The sequence below is a fragment of the Hemiscyllium ocellatum genome, chromosome 1, assembly GCF_020745735.1.
Source record: "Hemiscyllium ocellatum isolate sHemOce1 chromosome 1, sHemOce1.pat.X.cur, whole genome shotgun sequence".
In the NCBI taxonomy this organism is placed as follows: domain Eukaryota; kingdom Metazoa; phylum Chordata; class Chondrichthyes; order Orectolobiformes; family Hemiscylliidae; genus Hemiscyllium; species Hemiscyllium ocellatum.
Genome location: NC_083401.1, coordinates 23,771,406 through 23,788,157, shown reverse-complemented (window position 1 = coordinate 23,788,157; position 16,752 = coordinate 23,771,406). Strand labels below are relative to the sequence as shown.

Below are 16,752 nucleotides of genomic sequence, written 5' to 3'. Positions count from 1 at the left end.
CAGAAACTGGATCAGACAAGGAGGTACCATGTTTACAGAGATTGGCTGGCTCATCTCCTAACTTCCTAAAATATCACTACTTCCTCCAAATAACAGATCATGTGTATGATGGGATACTCTCTAGTCGGCTGGATGAGTGCAGATCCAACAATGACTCAAGAACTCAACACTATCTCGGTCAAAGCAGTCCATTTGATTCATATCTAAATTAGCATCTTCCATATCTACTATTGGAGCACCATGTCTTCACTGTATACCACTATGAACCAACTTTGGGAATATCACAGTACCTCTCAAACCCACTAATTTATTTTTATTTATTTTTGGCATGTGGGTATCAGCTAGCATTAATTTCTCATTCTGAATTGGCCTTGAGAAGTTGGCATTAATAGAGTCATAAAGTTGTACAATACAGAAATAGACCTTTCAGTCCAATTTGTCCATGCCGACCAGATATCCTAAACTGATATAGTTCTGGATTCTAAGTTTGCTCACTGAGCTGGTTGATTTATTCTCAGACATTTTGTCATCATGCTAGGTAATGTCATCAGTGAGCCTCTGATGAAGTGCTGGTATTCTGTCCTGCTTGTTATTTATGTGCCTTGGTCTGTTGTAGTGGGTGATATCACTTCCAGTTCTTTTGCTGAGAGGCTGGTAAATGGGTTCCAAATCAATGTGCTTGTTGATGGAGTTCCAGTTTAAACGCCGGGCCTCCAGGAATTCCCATGTGTGACTTTGTTTAGCCTGTCCCAGGATGAATGTATTGTCCCAGTCGAACTGATGTCCCTCTTTATCTGTATGTATAGATACCAGTGATAGTCGATCATGTCTTTTAGTGGCTAGTTGGTGTTCATGTATCCTGGTGGCTAGTTTTCTGCTTGTCTGTCCAATATATGCTTGTTACAATCCTTGCAGGGTATTTTGTATATGACGTTCGTTCTGCTGGTTGTTGGTACAGGGTCCTTTAAATTCTTCAGGAGCTGTTTCAATGTGGAGGGAGGTTTGTGAGCTACCATGATGCCTAAGGGTTGCGGTAGTCTGGTCGTCATCTCCGAGATATCCTTAATCTATGGCAGGGTGGCTGGAGTCTTGGGCATGTTGTGTCTTCTTGTTTAGGTCTGCGGTATAGGAGTCAGTGGAATATGCCTGTCGGGTAACCATTGTTCCTGAATATGGTGTGCAGGTGTTTTTCCTCGGCTTTTTGTAGTTCCTGAGTGCTGCAGTGTGTTATAGCTCATTTAAATAATATCTTGATGCAGCTCCATTTGTAGGTGTTGGGATGATTGCTCCTGTAGTCGAGTATCTGGTCTGTGAGTGATCTAGTTCCATTTGCCAGCATTTAGCCCATATCCCTCTAAACCCTTCCTATTTATAAAGCTATCCAGATACCTTTTAAATATTGTAATTGAATGCACCTCCACCATCTCCTCTGGCAGCTTATTCTATAAACACACCGCCTTCTTTGCAAAAAAGTTGCCCCTTAGATCTCTTTTAAACCTCTCTCTTTTCACCTTAAACCTATGGCCTCCAGTTTTGGACTCCTCTACCCTGGGAAAAAGACAGTAGCTATTCATCTTAACTCTGCTCCTCATGACTTTATAAATCTCTATAAAAGTCAGCATGCAGCCTCCGATGGTCCAGGGAACATAGCCCCAGCCTGTTCAGCCTCTCCCTACAGCTCAAATCCATCAACCTTGGTAACATCCTTGTAAATCTTTTTTGGACCCTTTAAAGTTTCACAACATCTTTCCTATAGCAGGGAGACAAGAATTGAACACAGTATTCTAAAAGTGGCCTCACCAATGTCCTGTACAGCCACAACATGACATCTCAATTCCTATACTCAATTCACTGACCAATAAAGGCAACTGTGCCAAATGCATTCTTCACCACCCTGTCTACTGCGACTCCAAAGAACAAAGAAAACTTACAGCCCAGTAACAGGCCCTTCAGCCCTCCAAGCCTGAGCCGATCCAAATGTAAAGTCGAAACCTGTCGGTCAATTCCTAAGCATCTGTATCCCTCTGCTCCCCACCTACTCATGCATCTGTCCAGACGCATCTTAAATGAATCTACTGTGCCTGTCTCTACCACCTCTGCTGGCAATGTGTTCCAGATGCCCTCCACCCTCTGTGTGGAGTACTTGCCGCGTGTATCCCCCTTAAACTTTCCACCTCTCACCTTGAAAGCATGACCTCTCTTGATTGAATCCTTCAACCTGGGAAAAGGCTTGTCTTTATCCACCCTGTCTATACCCTTCATGATTTTGTAAACCCCAATCAGTTCCCCCCTCAATCTCCTTTTTTCTAATGAAAATAAACCTAATCTACTCAACCTCTCTTCATAGCGAGCACCTTCCATACCAGGCAACATCCTCGTAAACCTTCTCTGCGCCCTCTCCAATTTCGTAATGTTGCGACCAGAACTGTACACTGTATTCCAAATGTGGCTGAACCAATGTCCTGTACAATTTTAACATGACTTACCAGCTCTTATACTCAATACCCCGTCTAAAGAAGGCAAGCATACTATGAGCCTTCTTGACCACTCTATCCACCTGGGCAGCAACCTTCAGAGTACAATGGACCTGCACTCCCAGATCTCTCTGCCTATCAACTTTTCCCAAGGCTCTTCCATTCATTGTATAATTCGCTCTAGAATTAGTCTTGCCTAAATACATCACCTCACATTTGTCTGGATTGAAAACGATCTGCCACTTTTCCGCCCAACTCTCCAATCTATATCCTCCTGTATTCTCTGACAGTCCCTTATGCTTTCTGCTACTTCACAAATCTTTGTGTCATCTGCAAACTTGCTGTTCATACCAATAGTGCTCTATTCTAGATCATTTGTGTATATTACAGACAACAGCGACCCCAACACTGACCCCTGCAGAACACCGCTGGTCACCTTTCTCCATTTCGAGAAACTCCCTTCAACTACCATTCTCTGTCTCCTGTTGCTCAACCAGTTCTTTATCCACCCAGCTAGAACACCCTGCACACCATGTGACTTCACTTTCTCCATTAGTTTACCATGGGGAACCTTATCAAACACGTTACTAAAGTCCATGTATATGACATCAACAGCCCTTCCTTCATCTATCAACTTGGCCACTTCCTCGAAGAACTCTATTAAGTTGATAAGGCACAATCCCCCCACACAAAACCATGTTGCCTATCACTGATAAGCCCATTCTTTTCTAAATATAAATAGATCCCATCCCTCGGTACCCCCCCAGCAACATTCCCACCACGACGTCAGGCTCCCTGGTCTGCGGTTATCTGGAAAACCCCTACTACTCTTCTTGAAAGGGGAGCAACTTTCAAGGAACTATGCACCTACATACCTAGGTCTCTTTGTTCGGCAACTCCCTAGGATCTTCTGTCATCTCGGAGGACAAGACGTTTTGAAGACCACAGCACCATTTTAGGATGACAATTCCAAGAGATAGAGAACAACATTTTATTAGCCATTTCAATTAGTTTTTGTACTTATGCATTAGCTATTTGTAAAATTTGGACTAGAACGATTCTAGAAGGCAGTTCACCACCGGCTTGTCAAGAGCAATTATGAATCACAATAAGTATTCTAACAGCTAGTGTAACCCACATCTCAAAAAAATAAAATAAAATACAAAGGATCATGGGCTGACCCCACCCCCCACCCACCCCACTTCTGATACATGATGGATGACTGAAGATAGAAAATCACATAGGTTAGATGGACAATCATAGATAGAGAGAAACATGCAATAGATGGATAACCAGAGATTGACAGATACATTGATCAGATGGATGTTAGGATTAAGGGTAAAATAATGTTTGCAGATGCTGGAAACCAGATTCTGGATTAGTGGTGCTGGAAGAGCACAGCAGTTCAGGCAACATCCAAGGAGCAGCGAAATCGAAGTTTCGGGCAAGAGCCCTTCATCAGGAATAAAGGCAGTGAGCCTGAAGCGTGGAGAGATAAGTTAGGGGAGGGTGGGGGTGGGGAGAAAGTAGAATAGAATACAATGGGTGAGTGGGGGAGGGAATGAAGGTGATAGGTCAGGGTGGAGTGGATAGGTGGAAAAGGAGATAGGCAGGTAGGACAAGTCCGGACAAGTCATGGGGACAGTGCTGAGCTGTAAGTTTGGAACTAGGGTGAGGTGGGGGAAGGGGAAATGAGGAAACTGTTGAAGTCCACATTGATGCCCTGGGGTTGAAGTGTTCCGAGGCAGAAGATGAGGCGTTCTTCCTCCAAGCGTCTGGTAGTGAGGGAGCGGCGGTGAAGGAGGCACAGGACCTCCATGTCCTCGGCAGAGTGGGAGGGGGTGTTGAAATGTTGGGCCACGGGGCAGTGTGGTTGATTGGTGCAGGTGTCCCAGAGATGTTCCCTAAAGCGCTCTGCTGGGGGCGCCCAGTCTCCCCAATGTAGAGGAGACCACATCGGGAGCAACGGATACAATAAATGATATTAGCGGATGTGCAGGTAAAACTTTGATGGATGTAGAAGGCTCCTTTAGGGCCTTGGATAGAGGTGAGGGAGGAGGTGTGGGTGTAGGTTTTACAGTTCCTGCGGTGGGAGGGGAAAGTGCCAGGATGAGAGGGTGGGTCATAGGGGGGCGTGGACCTGACTAGGTAGTCATGGAGGGAATGGTCTTTGCGGAAGGCGAAAAGGGGTGGGGAGGGAAATATATCCCTGGTGGTGGGGTCTTTTTGGAGGTGGTGGAAATGTCGGCGGATGATTTGGTTTATGCGAAGGTTTGTAGGGTGGAAGGTGAGCACCAGGGATGTTCTGTCCTTGTTACGGTTGAAGGGTGGGGTCTGAGAGCAGAGGTGTGGGATGTGGACGAGATGCGTTGGAGGGCATCTTTAACCACGTGGGAAGAGAAATTGCGGTCTCTAAAGAAGGAGGCCATCTGGTGTGTTCTATGGTGGAACTGGTCCTCCTGGGAGCAGATACGGCAGAGTCAGAGGAATTGAGAATACAGGATGGTATTTTTGCAAGAGGTAGGGTGGGAAGAGGTGTAATCCAGATAGCTGTGAGAGTCGGTGGGTTTGTAAACAATGTCAGTGTCAAGTCGGTCGTCATTAATGGAAATGGAGAGGTCCAGGAAGGGGAGGGAGGTGTCAGAGATGGTCCAGGTAAATTTAAGGTCAGGGTGGCATGTGTTGGTGTAGTTGATAAAATGCTCAACCTCCTCAGGGGAGCACGAGATGGCGCCAATGCAGTCATCAATGTAACGGAGGAAGAGGTGGGGAGTGGTGCCGGTGTAATTACGGAAGATCAACTATTCTACATAGCCAACAAAGAGACAGGCATAGCTGGGGCCCATACGTGTGCCCATGGCTACCCCTTTGGTCTGGAGGAAGTGAGAGGATTCAAAGGAGAAATTGTTAAGGTTGAGGACCAGTTCGGCCAAACGAATGAGAGTGTCAGTGGAAGGGTACTGTTGGGGATGTCTGGAGAGGAAAAAACGGAGGGCTTGGAGGCCCTGGTCATGGCGGATGGAGGTGTAGAGGGATTGGATATCCATGGTGAAGATGAGGCGTTGGGTGCTGGGGAAATGGAAGTCTTGGAGGAGGTGGAGGATGTGGGTGGTGTCTCGAATGTATGTGGGGAGTTCCTGGACTAGGGGGGATAGGACAGTGTCGAAGTAGGTAGAGATGAGTTCAGTGGGGCAGGAGCATGCTGAGACAATGGGTCAGCCAGGGTGGTCAGGCTTGTGGATCTTGGGAAGGAGGTAGAACGGGCAGTGCGGGGTTCCCGGATTATGAGGTTGGAAACTGTGGCTGGGAGATCTCCTGAGGTGATGAGGTTCTGTATGATCTGGGAGATGATGATTTGGTGATGGGGGGTGGGGTCATGGTCGAGGGGGCAGTAGGAAGAGGTGTCCTCGAGTTGGTGTTTGGCTTCAGCGGTGTAGAGGTCAGTGCCCAGACTACCACTGCACCCCCTTTATCCATTGGCTTGATGGTGAGGTTGGGATTGGAGCAGAGGGATTGGAGGGCTGCGCGTTGTGAGGGTGAGAGGTTGGAGTGGGGGAGGGGGGTAGACAGGTTGAGGCAGTTAATGTCCCGGCGGTAGTTGGAAATGAAGAGGTCGAGGGCAGGTAATAGGCCAGCGTGGGGTGTCCAGGTGGATGCAGTGTGTTGGAGGTGGGCGAAGGGGTCCTCGGAAGGTGGGCGGGAATCCTGATTGTGAAAGTAAGCTCAGAGGCGGAGGCGACGGAAGAATTGTTCGAGGTCACGGCATGTATTAAATTCATTGATGCGTGGACGGAGGGGATGAAGGTGAGTCCTTTGCTGAGGACTGATCGTTCGTCCTCAGTGAGGGGGAGGTCTGGGGGGATGGTGAAAACTCGGCAAGGTAGGGAGCTGGGATCTGGTGTGGGTGTGGAGCTGGGAGTGGAAGTGGAACCTGTAACTGGAGTGGGTGTGGTGGTGGGGGGAATGGGGGTGGAGTCATGAGCAAGGGTGGTGTTCCCCTCGAGGTTCTGGGGGTGGGGATAATGACAGTGGGGTCTGTGGGGGGGCGTGTCAGCAGAATGCAGGTGAGTGGCGCTGGTGGGGGCGGAAGTGGTGGTGACCACGGCAGTAAGGGTGGATGTTAGGATTGAGATGAGGAGCGATTTCTTCAACCCGAGAGTGGTGAGCCTATGAAATTCACTGCCACAGAAAGCTGTTGAGACCAAAACATTAAATGTTTTCAAGAAGGACTTAGTTCTTCAGGCTAAAGGGTTCAAAGAGTATAGGGAAACAATGGAAACAATGAGTTGGAAGATCAACCATGGTCATATTGAATAATGAAGCAGACTTGAATTGCTGGATGGCCTGAGGCTTCAATTGTTAATATTTCTATAAGAGAGTGCACAACATACGCGTCTTTCTTTGCACCTCCATTAAGGTGATTTTAAACGATGCGCTACGATTACCACTAGAAGCAGCAAGCTTCTCATAGGAGCACAAGATTAGAAGCAAGAATCAGCTAAATAGTCCATCAAGCCCATTCATTATGGTTTACCTTTAACTCCACTTGCCCAGCTGCATTCCTTGAATCCCTGACAGACCTAAAAACTATCCACCTTAACCTAATCAACAATCGAGCATCCATAATGCTCTGGAGCAACAGAATTCCAAAGATTCACAACTTCTTGAGTGAAATAATTTCTCATTATCCCAGTCCTAAATCGTCGTGAGATTATGGTGAGATAACCCCCATGTGTTTTAGACTTCTCAGCCAGAGAAACAATCTCTCAGTGTTGACCCTATCAAGCCCCTTCAGAATATTAGATACTTCATTGAATGTTGTGTGTTGGACAATCACTTACTGCCACTCTGTAAGAAGCATTTCAAGAGCAACTTTTGTTTTCTAGTAAAAGACTAGAGGACCTCAGAAAGTAACTCAAGGAACCTGGAGGGGCCCTGTTGGTGTAGATCTAAGTTCTATCCAATTGGTTTGAATGGGGTATCACAATTACTCTTACTCATTGCCTTTGTTTAGACAGAATTCTGAGAGACATAGTTCTGAAAGATTAAGGAACAGCATGGATGTCATTAGGTCAGTCCTGAGACTCTACAAGACTCTCTTCTCTGAAAGCTCTCATGTTGCAAAGGGTTTGACAACTGTCACACAAGCATTCGAAGATAGAGAAAGCATGACAGGAGCAGGTTTAAAAGAAGCGCATTCACACAGAAGGTGAGAACAGACTAAGCCTTCATGTTAAGTATATTGTATGTGATGCATATTAGTGCATGCAGTCATCGCTCTACCACAGAACCACTGCATTAACACTGCCAAGTCCAACTAGAAGATAAATTCATCAATATTCCTCAACAACCTTTTTTAAAATTCATTCACATCATTGGCCAGGTCAGTATTTATTGGCCATCCCTAAATGTCCAGAGAGCAATTGAGAGTCAATCTCATTGCTGTGGGTCTGGAGTTACATCTAAGCCAGACCAGATAAGGAAGGCAAATTACCTTCCTTTAGGAACATTAGCAAAGTAGGTAGATTTTTTCTGACAATCAGCAATTGCTTCACAACCATCATCAGACTTGTATTTCCCGGATTTTCATTGAATTATAACTACATTTGTCATGGCGGCATTTGAATCAGGGTTCCCAAGACATTACCTAGGTCATAGAGTCATAGAAATATACAGCATGGAAACAAACCCTTCAATCCAACCCGTCCATGCCGACCAGATATCCCAACCCAATCTAGCCATGGGAATTACTAGAGTCTAAAAGTACGGTACTGAAAAAGCACAGCAGGTCAGCAGCATCCGAGGAGCAGGAGAATCAACGTTTCAGACATAAGCCCTCCATCAGGAATATAGGAATTCCTAGTCCATCACCTCCCATTCAAAGTAGTGTTAGCACCCAATACAAAAGCGTGTTAGAAAGAAAGAATGCTGGAAATCACAGCAGTCAGGCAGCATCTTTGGAGGGAGAGCAAGGTAACATTTTGAGTCTAGACCCTCCTGATGAAGGGCTTTTGCCTGAAACGTCGATTTTCCTGCTTGTCGGATGCTGCCTGACCTGTTGTGCTTTTCCAGCACCACGCTAATCTTGATCCTAATCTCCAGCATCTGCAGTACCCACATCTGCCACTCTTCATCAGAGCTTATCAACTCTGAAGAGTCATCTCGACTCGAAACATTAGCTTGCTCTGTCTCTATGGATGCTGTCTGACCCGCTGTGACACCAGTATTTTTTTTTGTTTTCAGTACAGATTCCAGCATCTGCAGTAATTTGCTCCTACAACACTGTGCTAATAATCTGCTGTTGCTGCTAGCTGCCTGAGACTATTAGCTATCTCATTGAGTCCCTGTCAAGGTTGGAGATCCCAGAAGCCTTCCATGCTGACACCATTCATTTCCAACATTACCAAGCAGGTCAGATAGTGGTATCATGCTATTGTGATGGTCCTAGTAATCCAGAGGCCACTGAGAAATGTAATACAAGACTCTGAAAAAGCAGAAGTAACCTTCCTGGTTTAAAATTTAACAAAGCCTACCTGTCAACTGTTAATCAGCGTTAATGGGTGCATTGTCTATAGCAATGCCGCTACCAAGCAGAACCCACTTCCAACCAATCAATAACCTCCTCTCATGCAGTATAAATGTCGATTTCCTCTTGAATCTGTTTTCTAGTGAACTAGCTTGATCGGTTTGAGATGAGAAAGCTTTGGCAAAACATGTCTTCTTTTTCCCAGCGATATTGAAGAATAAGTATTACTACTACAACTTGCATTTATATAGCACCCTAATACAGCAAAACGCCCGCACGATGCCTCGGCAGTGCAACTGCACATTATGACTGACACCAGATCAGAATATGATAGGTGGCCAGATGTCTAGCGAGAGAGGTAGGCTTGAAGGCAGAACACTCCGTGACTACAATAAGTTGAGATTGAACTGAAGTTGTCAAAAGCATGTTAAAAAAGCATTCCCCCCCCCCCCAACCATCTATTGTAGCTCTTTAAAAATAGACTAAACTGTGTCCAAACTCTTACCTGAAGGGCATAACAAGACAAGCAAGGAGTAAATCTGCCATGGCCAATGACATGATGAACATATAAGTGACGGTCCTGAGTCTTTTCTCCAAAGCCGGGCAGATGAACACCACAGTGTTGCCCAAGAAGGTGACCAGGTCAATAACAGTGAGCAGCACTCCGACCACCACATCCTGGGGAGATAACCAGACGCTGCTGTTCCCCTTTCCCCCCGCCAGGCTGCAGAGCAGCGAATGGTTGGACTCCAGTGAGAGGTTTCTCTCCGGCCACATCTTCAGCACGGCAGCCCTGCAGCGGGGGCAGGAGAGGGGAAAAAATGGTCAGAGATTACAACTCAACGCTGGAAACCAGAGATTGCCATCCAGCTCCTTCTGTCTCGATGATGAGATGGCTGACTTTCATTTGAACTCTGTCCACCTGCGTTGGTTCCCTAACCCCCTAATGCAAGGACACAGCGACAACCTAGCTGCAAGCACGTTTTTTAACCCATATCTCACCCATCCCCTTCCAAACCAACTCTGAGGGGAGACAGTTCCAGATTTCCACTCAACTCGTCTCCGCCGGCCCTCCCTCCTTCAGTCTCTCCTCCCAAACTTGTGCAAGGCAGATGCCAATTCCACCATCGAAAGCAAACTCTTTAACAAAAGATGCCTGAATTGTGAATCGTTTGTTAAACTTAATTTTCTCCCTGTGCAGATACAGATCGATACTTCTGATCAGAACCTCGACAGACAGCAAGTCCAAAACGAATTAGCAGCTGAACAAAACAATTCTCAGGCGACTCTCTGTGTGGGGTTTGCACATTCTCCCCGTGTCTGCGTGGGTTTCCTCCGGGTGCTCCACTTTCCTCCCACAGTCCAAAAATGTGCAGGTCAGGTAAATTGGCCATGCTAAATTGCCCCATAGTGTTAAGGGCAGGGGTAAAGGTAGGGGAATGGGTCTGGGTGGGTTGCTCTTCGGGGGAGTTGGTGTGGACTTGTTGGGCCGAACGGCCTGTTTCCACACTGTAAGTAATCTGATAGTAATCTGAAAAATACAGGCGACCTAATTTAAACAAGTAGGAAAGAGCCCTCTTTTTCAGTTCATCCGATAAAATGTTTTGTGCCTGTGATGCTGAATGGTGTGAGCTTGGGAGGAATTTGACACACTACCGAAAATAAAACACCTACCCCAGAGAGGGAAGGGAGTGTGTGAACAGAGGGATTACCTACCGTCACGTTAAACAAGGTGGACTGCTGCTTTCCCCTTCACTTTCCCTTTGCTACTCTGTGGAACATGCTTCAGAGCCGAGAGACAAAATAAAAAGGCTAGCCTACTCTTATCTCTGCGCCCTCTGACAGCCGTTTCTTCCTGCAGCCCCAAATATACTCATCACAGTGCAGACTCCTGAGCCTGGAAAGGCGGAGTTCACCAACTACACTCCTCTCTCTCTCTCTCTTCCAGGCATGTCACCCACCGCATGCGGCGCTGCGCGACCCACCTTCTGGCTGGGAGGGAGAGAGAGAGAGAGGGAGAGAGAAACAGCTCTCATCTTTATCGTTCACAGTTTAACCTTCTCTGCAGCGCGCCATAGCCCGGAGAAATTCCTCTCGGAATTATTCTTAAATATCCCCTTTCACTGGTAAGAAAGCAAATGCAACCAAAGCCTGTGTGTAACAGGTGAGCACACCAACATTGCGGTGGGGAAATCGTGGGAAGCGCTGGCAGAGGACCGAGAGGAATATCTGTAAAGGTAGATTAGCCAAAATGGAATGCATCAGAAAATCTCGCAACTGTATCACGCCCCGGGATACACCCGAACGCTTTGTAGCCAGTGTGAAATTGTAGTTACTAAAACAGAAATTGCTGGAAAAGCTCAGCAGACCTGGCAGCATCTGTGGAGAGAAATCAGAAGGTTCTGAACAAGGGTCATTGGAGCTGATACAGTAACTCATGCACTCAATGACCAGCAGTCTCAGGCCGCTTGCCCAGCTTTGTTTTAGTCATAGTCATAGAGTCATAGAGATGGACAGCATGGATACAGACCTTCGGTCCAACCCATCTATGCCGTCCAGATATCCCAACCCAATCTAGTCCTACCTGCCAGCACTCGGCCCATGTCCCACCAATCCCTTCCTGTTCATATACCCATCCAGATGCCTTTTAAATGTTGCAATTGTACTAGCCTCCATCACTTCCTCTGGCAGCTCATTCTATACACATTCCTCCCTCTGTGTGAAAAAGTTGCCCCGTACGTCTCTTTTATATCTTTCCCCTCTCACCCTAAACCTATGCCCTCTAGTTCTGGACTCCCCGACCCCAGGGAAAAGACTTTGTCTATTTACCCTATCCATGCCCCTCATGATTTTGTAGACCTCTATAAGGTCACCCCTCAGCCTCTGACGCTCCAGGGAAAACAGCCCCAGCTTGTTCAGCCTCTCCCAATAGCTCAAAACCTCCAACCCTGGCAACATCCTTGTAAATCTTTTCTGAACACTTTCAAGTTTCACAACATTTTTCCGATAGGAAGGTGACTAAAATTGCATGCAATATTCCAACAGTGGCCTAACCAATGCCCTGTACAGCTGCAACATGACCTTCCAACTCCTGTACTCAATTCTCTGACCAATAAAGGAAAGCATACCAAACGCCTTCTTCACTATCCTATCTACCTGCGACTCCACTTTCAAGGAGCTATGAACCTGCACTCCAAGGTCTCTTTGTTCAACAACACTCCTAGGACCTTGCCATTGTGTGTATAAGTCCTGCTAAGATTTGCTTTCCCAAAATGCAGCACCTCGCATTTATCTGAATTAAACTTCATCTGCCACTTCTCAGCCCATTGGCCCACCTGGTCCAGATCCTGTTGTATTCTGAGGTAACCCTCTTCGCTGTCAACTACATCTCCAAATTTGGTGTCATCTGCAAACTTACTAACTGTACCTCTTGTGCTCGCATCCAAATCATTTATGTAAATGACAAAAAGTAGAGGGCCCAGCACCGATCCTTGTGGCACTCCACTAGTCACAGGCCTCCAGTCTGAAAAACAACCCTCCACCACCACTCTCTGTCTTCTATCTTTGAGCCAGTTCTGTATCCAAATGGTTAGTTCTCCCTGTATTCCATGAGATCTAACCTTGCTAACTGGTCTCCCATGGGGAACCTTGTCAAACACCTTACTGAAGTGCATGTAGATCACATCTACTGCTCTGCCCTCATTAACCCTCTTTGTTATTTCTTCAAAAAACTCAATCAAGTTTGTGAGACATGATTTCCTACGCACAAAGCCATGTTGACTGTTCCTAATCAGTGCTTGCCTTTCCAAATACATGTACATTCTCTCCTTCAGGATTCCCTCCAACAACTTGCCCACCACCAAGGTCAGGCTCACTGGTCTATAGTTCCCTGGCTTGTCCTTACCATTCTTCTTAAACAGTGGCACCACGTTTGCCAACTTCCAGTCTTCCGGCACCTTAACTATTGACTGTGCTTTTTGAGAGGCCCTTCCATGACTTTGATCCACTCATGGTAGTGCAATGGCTGTGAAGGATCTGGAATTCCCTTCCCCTATCCTCTCTTACCTTTCCTGTTCCCTCGTTTAAGACAACCCCATTGATCAAACTTTTGACCACCTTCCAAAATCTCTCTGTAGCTCAGTGAACCTTGTTGACTGATATTATCCTTGTGGCACTTCACTGTATTCAAGACAAAATGTAAAAAAAATGCAAGCTGTCATTTTACAGTTTGATATTGGCCATCAAATTCAGACAGGAAGAGTAATGGGAACAAAATATATCAAATAAACCTTGTTTTCACTTGGTTTTAAGGGGCTCCTCTTTTCATTCTCATGAATTTGTTTATTAGGTGTTGCATTCAAGTACTAATACCTTCAGTATTTGTGCTGATGCATGGGGTGTTTGATGAAAATTAGAAGCATTCATCAATATCTTTAATAATTAGCCACTCTTCATTATGATTTTAAAGGCATAATCTGCAAACAGGTAAGGCCGCAGCAAATGTTTTTAAATTGTATTTAACCAAAGGTAGAGCATTTTAATCAAAGATTTGATACGCGTTTGATTGCATCTCAGATCTCAGTCTCAGATTTAAATTCCATAATTGACGTAATATTCATTAAAATAGAATCCACTGCATGTTTCCCCTATTGTAGCTCCTAATCTTATTCTACTTTAACTTTAACTAGAAATTCCACATTCATGTACAAAAACTCATTACCTCAGTGTTGTCAAGTTTTCCTGGCTCCCAGCTGGTGGCAATTTTCTTTGTTGACAAGCTCAAAACTGCCGTTATTCCCTCATAGTCCAGTGGTATTGTCACTGGACTGTTAATCCAGAGACCCAGGTAATTGTAGGGGTTCTCAGATGGCAGATGGTGGAATTTGAATACAATTGAAAATAATCCAGAGTTAAAATTCTAATGATGTCCAGTTTTGATTGTCAGGGGAAAAAACACATTTGGTTCGCTAAATGTCCTTCAGGGAAGGAAATCACCATCTTTACTTGGTCTGGCTTACATGTGACTCCAGACCCACAGCAGTGTGGCTAAGTCTTAATAGTCCTCTGTGCCAGAGATGCCGTCAGCCCAGGAATGAATAAGAAGACTTTTTTTTAGCTTTTTGCTCCCCTCTTCCAATCCTCCACAAACTTCTTGCAGTTTCTCACTCTCTCATCCCTCTTTCATCTGTTCCTCTCCCCACCTCTCTTCTAGCCTCCTCTTCCTCCATTGGCAGGTGTCTGCAGCCCAAACCTCCTGCCTCCTGTGTATGACACTACCCAGAACCCAGAGCAAAAGGTATCTCCAACTCCCGTTGTGACTTCCTCACCACCAGCACTGATTTTCCAAACTGCTTGCTCCGCCTCCAATCATGGTTTGCTTCTCTCCTCCATTTGCTATTGATAGGCTCGATAGTGAACCTATCAGCTATGAGCATGGAAAAATCTGCCTTCGGATTGGTGAAACAATCTCTCAACAATTCTGTCATTTCTGTCACGGGATGAAGGGGATTTCTGATCCCCTGCCCCATGATCCATGGCAACTTTCCAGTGACTTCTGGGAGAAATTCTCTTCTAACAACCCCCCTCCACTATGCACCACCTCCAACCTATACATACCAAAACATACCCTGCCTATTTTGAACCCAGACAAAACTACAGCTGAGTTATAACAAGCACTTTGCAGCAGTATTTTGTTTTAATAATAATGGTTGTGCGGTGATCATTCTGCTAGAGCTGGATGTGGAGCAGCTGGTCAAGACAATAGAAGAAATAAATTCTGAATGAAAACTGATGGAATGTAAAACACAGGGTCCAATGATTTAAGATAAAATTGGGTGAGCATTCAGAAATTCATGGAGAAATGGATTTGATAAAAGCATGTGGCAAATTTAGTATCTTTTTCTTGTGAAGAAGTGAACCATTGGATACATGTGAAGTATCCTATAAGAAGTATAGGATGTCTCTTTTCAGATGGTAAGTATGGGGTCTTGCAAGAAGTTTCACGGAAATATCAAGTATCCAAAGAGAAATTGTCTCCCCAAGGATGTAAGCATATCTTGATAGAAACCAAAGAAGGGTGTTACTTGGAGTGGCAAAGGATGGTGTGGTTAACCCCCATGGAGCAGTGTCCTCTTGTTCTTATATATTTAAATAGAAATAGGAAGCGAAACCCTCAGATGGGCTGGGCCACCAAGTCGAAGGAGTTATCAGACAAGGAGAAGAACAGGGGAATCATTTTGAAAGCCTCTGACAAGTCAGCAGAAAGGAAGGGCAAGGTGTGCCGATATGAGTTAACGTTGGTAAATAAAAAAATTCTGTAGAAGTAACTTGGTATGGCTGTATAGATTCATGAAACGTTGCCCAAGGGGATGGTCAATCAGAGATGTTCCCACTGTGTGGGCAAAGCTGACAAAGCTGGTTGCCTTTTCCTAATTGCCATGTATTAAAAACAATAAGCAAGAAAATTGTGAGTAAGGATATTTGTTCACAAGCTATCAGTAAGTGCACCAATGTTTCTATGTAGTAGGATCAACCTTACTAGCCAGTGATTAGCAACAAGAACTCTATTCTTGTTCTTTCCAGTTCTAATTCCAATTGCAATAGTCTTCACTGCCATATGTTGGTGCTACCTTGCTGCAAACACAACTTCTAATATGATTGATATTTCTATGAAGCCTCTTACATAGCATTTCATCAAACATTTTGCCTTTCATTACACTGTGTGGACAATTGCCATACGTTACGTGATCCAGCGTATTCCCTAAAATAACAACAGCCACTGCACCTTGGAGTATTCTGTTGCATGAGAAGAATTTTGGGATGGGAGGTGAAATGATGTAAAATTATGATGTACAGAAGGAGCTCATTGTGTTTTTGCTGAAGTTTTAAAAAGGCTATGAATTAGTGCTCTTTACCAAAAGCTCTGAACATCCTTCCTACATATTCAATTCTATTTGACAATTATTATTGTAGCTGCTTTCACCATCCTTTCAGGTAGTGCTTTCCAGATCATAACAACTGACTAGGTGAATAAAGTTTATCTCCCACGTCCTCTTGATATTTTTGCTACGTTTCTTAAATCTCCAGGTGGAAATAGATTTTCCTTATTTATTCTATCAAATTATTTTAGTCACCTGTCTTAAAGATCCTTGAACCTTCCCTAAAAAGAACAATTCAAACTTTTGTAATCTTTCGAGACAACTGAAGTTCCTCATTCCATTCTGGTAAATCATTTCTGCACCAATTCCAAAGCCTTGAGATCTTGTCTAAAGTGAATGGCCCAAGATTGGACACAATTGTCAAGTTGAGGTTTGACCAGTGGTTTTAAAGTTTAAGTGTAGCTTTCTCACCTCGACACTCTATGCTTCTATTTACAATGCCAGCAATTCTTGTTTCACAGACTTTTCAATTCTCCCTCCTCCTTCCAAATGTTATCTAAATGCAAGTGTTTCTTTTAACATAGTAATGACAAACAGTTACGTTAGGCAGGGAGGAAGCTGTAGAGCGCGAGAGCCATGGTTTACGAAGGAAGTGGAATCTCTGGTCAAGAGGAAGAAGAAAGCTTATGTTAGGATGAGATGTGAAGGCTCAGTTAGGGCGATTGAGGGTTACAAGGTAGCCAGGAAAGACCTAAAGAGAGAGCTCAGAAGAGCCAGGAGGAGACATGAGAAGTTGTTGGTGGATAGGATCAGGGTAAATCCAAAGTCTTTCTATTGGTATTTAAGGAATAAAAGAATGATAAAAGTAAGGTTA

At 45.0% G+C, this 16,752-nt stretch overlaps 1 protein-coding gene across 1 annotated transcript in view; it reads right to left on the bottom strand.

The window, feature by feature from the left end:
• Positions 1–10,966, bottom strand: part of LOC132820926 (histamine H2 receptor-like) — a 34,833-nt gene extending 23,867 nt beyond the window's left edge. The window contains exons 1-2 of the mRNA XM_060833299.1: positions 10,962–10,966; positions 9,506–9,793 (exon numbers count right to left, since the gene is read on the bottom strand). Of these exons, the coding sequence (XP_060689282.1) occupies positions 9,506–9,793; positions 10,962–10,966 (293 nt within the window). The remainder of the gene's footprint in view (positions 1–9,505; positions 9,794–10,961) is intronic.
• Between the last annotated feature and the right edge of the window lie 5,786 nt (positions 10,967–16,752).